This window comes from Nanorana parkeri, unplaced genomic scaffold (genome assembly GCF_000935625.1).
Source record: "Nanorana parkeri isolate BGI_ZX_2015 unplaced genomic scaffold, ASM93562v1 scaffold566, whole genome shotgun sequence".
Lineage (NCBI taxonomy): Eukaryota > Metazoa > Chordata > Amphibia > Anura > Dicroglossidae > Nanorana > Nanorana parkeri.
In genome coordinates, this window is record NW_017306834.1 from 558,876 (window position 1) to 562,763 (window position 3,888).

The 3,888-nt window shown below is 43.1% G+C and overlaps 1 protein-coding gene across 1 annotated transcript in view; it reads left to right on the top strand.

Annotated features, from left to right (window-relative positions):
- Positions 1-3,888, top strand: part of FER1L6 (fer-1 like family member 6) — a 136,036-nt gene that overhangs the window by 88,360 nt on the left and 43,788 nt on the right. The window contains exon 27 of the mRNA XM_018562214.1: positions 2,449-2,574. Within this exon, the coding sequence (XP_018417716.1) occupies positions 2,449-2,574 (126 nt within the window). The remainder of the gene's footprint in view (positions 1-2,448; positions 2,575-3,888) is intronic.

The following is a 3,888-nucleotide window of genomic DNA, read 5'->3' on the forward strand; positions in this document are numbered from 1 at the left end:
CTCCCTGCGCCTTACCAGGCCACGTGCCCTCGGCATTGGGAGGGTGTCCCCATGCCGATGGGGACAAGGGCCTCTTCCCCACAACCCTGACCCGGTGGTTGTGGGGGTCTGCGGGCAAGGGGGCTTATTTGCATCGGGGTACCCCTTTAAATAAGGGGGCACCGAGATGCCGCCCCCCATGTGAATGATTAAGGGATACTTGTACCCCTACCCATTCACTAAAGAGTTAAATCAAAATTTGATTTACTGAAATCCCAGACATATGATATACCCTATAAATCAGGACAAATAAAATAATTTATTATGAATTACTTTCTGTTAGCTACAGTAATTATGTACACATAATGTGATGGACTACAATCTCAGATACAAATTAGTAAACTAAACATGAGATTGTAGACCACCACAAGAATGAGCTTGGAGCGGTGACTTCTTCACAACACACACAGGGACCATGAGGAACAAAGGTAGCCTCCCTCCAGAAGGAAAGACAGTGTCCGCACCAATTCAGAGATGATTTGAGGATCAAATTGTGGATCGAATGTAATTTTATAGATTTCCCCCCTGAGTTTAGTGTCACTTTAAACAGTTTTAAAAATGTAATAATGAATATTCAAATGCTTGCATACGCTCAGTTGAGTTTGGTTCTCTTTAAGTTATATAAAGCTATTTCATGGTAATTTGCCCAGTGTTAGCCCATTTTCCCAGAGGAAATGGGCTGTATCTAGCTTTGTGCAAAGTGATAAGAACTAACTTACTGTAAAGCAACAGCTCCATGTTTACCATTCCAAGAGATTATGGGAAGGAAAGCAGAGAGATTGGCATTCTGGTTCCAGCCATATATTGCTGAAAAACAGTCATATGTGCCTGATTCCTCTTCTTTATTACAGCAAGATATAAACATTGGTCCATTATAGGGGCTTGTAAGATGGTAAGATCAAAGTGTATGTCCGGGCAAAATATTATTTTGATGAATAGAGTTTGGAAGGATTGGAACCTCTGTTAGGCCAATGTTCCAGGGCATCGTTAGTGAGATTTATTCTTGCTTCCTGTCCACGCTTTACCAGACAGGAAGTGAGTGTAACCTTCCAACAGCAACACAGACAGAAAAAAATTTTGTTTTTTTTATAGAGTAGGGGAAGGCTAGAACCCCTGTCAGATTTTTACTTCTGTCTGTATTCTTGTTGCAAATTTTCTTTCCCTTCCTGTATGGTAAAACCATTGTCAGCAGGACAGGAAGTGCAGGTAAAGCTCTCTAATTGAGCCCCCAATCACAGTTTCTTTTAGTGGGCTTAGAGGAGAGATAGAGGGCAGCTCCGCTCTGTCTCCTTATGTCACTACTGCCGTCACAGGCGGGCCAGAGGAACTCTCTGAATCTCAGTAATTTATATGGCGTTCCTGGGCTAAAGCCAGAGGGTTTCAGTGGGGACAGAAAAGACAACAAAAGCCCTTTTTTTGTTTTAGTAGTATGGGGAAGGTAAGAAATGTTGTCATTTATTTTTGCTGTGACTCTTTGAGAAAGCACTATAAACAGCACAGAACACAGAAGGTCATATATTACTGTGATGAATAAAGATGTCTCCTCCAGTCCAGAATGTGGTATTCTCCTTGTTATGCACTAGCTTGAAAAATTATTTACATGGGTGGGCCACACCTGAGGACAGCATGGTGGTGGCTCGGGGAGTGGCAGTGTTGATTGGGGTATTGAGCACAGATCCACCTGGAGCAGTGCATGCATTTTTGGATCTATCCATGTGATGCTTGTTTTCTTAATTTCTTGCCTTGGTGTCACAGGGCAAGGCATTGAGGGGAAAACTCTTCAATGAGGTCACAGGTAGCAATAAAAACATAATATTCTAACCCTCCTCCAAAACATTTTTGGCTAGAGTTGGACAAATTTTTTTGGGATGGATAAATAAAGAATAATAAAACATCTGAAGTTTGTACCTTTCCTGGAGAAAATGCTGCTTCAAGTCCTCCCCGAGTGTTGGTCACATATCTAAAGGCCTAGGAGTTTGGTCCTGTTATCCTGACTAGAAGAATGGATCAGAGTTCAAATTGGTGGATCCAGATCATGTGACCAATTGCCTTAGCCTTCAGACGAGCACTGAAGTGACCTTCAGCAGCCTTTAGTCCCCAGTCTTTGCAATACTCTCTATTTATCCATCCCAACAAGACTTTTTAACTGCCTTATTTGCCTGTCATGAAGTTTGAGCAATTATGTTGAGGCCATTTCCTGACTCTTGTTTCGCATAATGAGTCCAGGGCAGTGATGCTGAACCTGTACTCTAAGTCACTTCCTCGGGACTAGTATGGAGTCTATGGAATTATATGCTTGTCTGAAGAGGTGAAAATCTAGGATTGTAGAGCACTGCATAGAACGTGGAGGTGAGGTCTTGCCAGCTTTTGCCACCTCTGCATTAACGCCCATTTTTCTTCTCTGTACAGGAGTTAGTGAGAGGTTTCACCAGGCGTTCAACAAAAAGAAAGAAGAGGACGATTGCTGATGAATCTGCAGAAAATGTCATTGATTGGTGGTCAAAGTACTACGCCTCCGTGGAAAAGCAACAAAAGGTAAATTTATACATTGAGCATGGGTGATGCAAGAGGGCAGGACTGGTGATTTCATACCTCCCAACTGTCCCTCATTTGGAATCAGAACCCTCTTTCCCTCTTTCCTCCTCAGCTGTCCCTCTTTTTGGACTGATGTTCAGATACCTATGAAAATGTTCTACTTAAAAGAGAACTATGGGGTAACCTTTTTACTATATTACCGTATACTAGCGTCCTCCCGTGACCCAAAGCTCAGTATATAGCGAGCTATTGCTATACTCAGCGGCCGCAGCCAGGACGGATCCCGACAATGCTGTCGAGATCCACCCAGATGTGTGAATGACAGCTGCCTCTGCCTATCTAGAGGCAGAGCCAGATGTGCCCGCCCCCTCCCCCGTTTGTTTCTCCAGTCAGCGCTGGAGGATCGGTGCGGGGAGGGGGGAATTCCTGCGGGATTATTAGTCACCGCTTTCTGCAAGGAGATGATCGGAAAGTGAGTGAGCGACGGTATGCATTCGCTCACTTCCCGATCAATAGAACCGACCTGTGACAGTTTCATTGTCACAGGTCGGCTCGAACTAAGTGGTATGTTGGTATTTTCATGAAAATAAAAGCCAATAGCGCTGGAGTCGACCACTCCACTGAAGACATATGCACACAGAAGTTCTGCAGGTCGCTGCCCCACATCAGGCAGGGAGACTGTGATATCTGATAAAACATAAACAAAAACAGGGGGCGCCTTCCCTAGTGTAGATGCATTTTTATTGAGCAAATAGCAAAATAGAATAATACTCACAAAATAGAATACTACTCTTTTGTGAGTATTATTTTATTTTGCTATTTGCTCAATAAAAAATGTATCTACACCAGGGAAGGCACCCCCTGTTTTTGATTATTTTTTGTTGGTATTTTCATGGTCATACTAATGCATATTGACACCTACGAACTCCCAAAAGTTTGGTTTTATATGTCGTAGCTCTAAGATGGGATGTGGTGTCCTGATTTTCTGACCTAGGGACCAATTACAAGATACATATTTTCTCAGGTTGAAAAAAAAGACAAGTCCATTGTGTTTAACCAATAGAAATGTAGCACTCAACCCCAAAATAGCCGCTGGTTGAACGGGTCTTCCATAGCCTGTCTAGGGAATTTAGCAACCAGCTGCCCACATGTCTGTAGCATTAAGGACCGGCCACACTGAAAAAGAAGAGAAAGAACCTTGCTCACCATGTGACCATCAAGACCAAACACGCTGGAGAAGTAGATGAAAAAAAAACCCTGCTCACCATGTGTCCATCAGGAAACTTGAATTTAACGTACGTATGCTATAACATT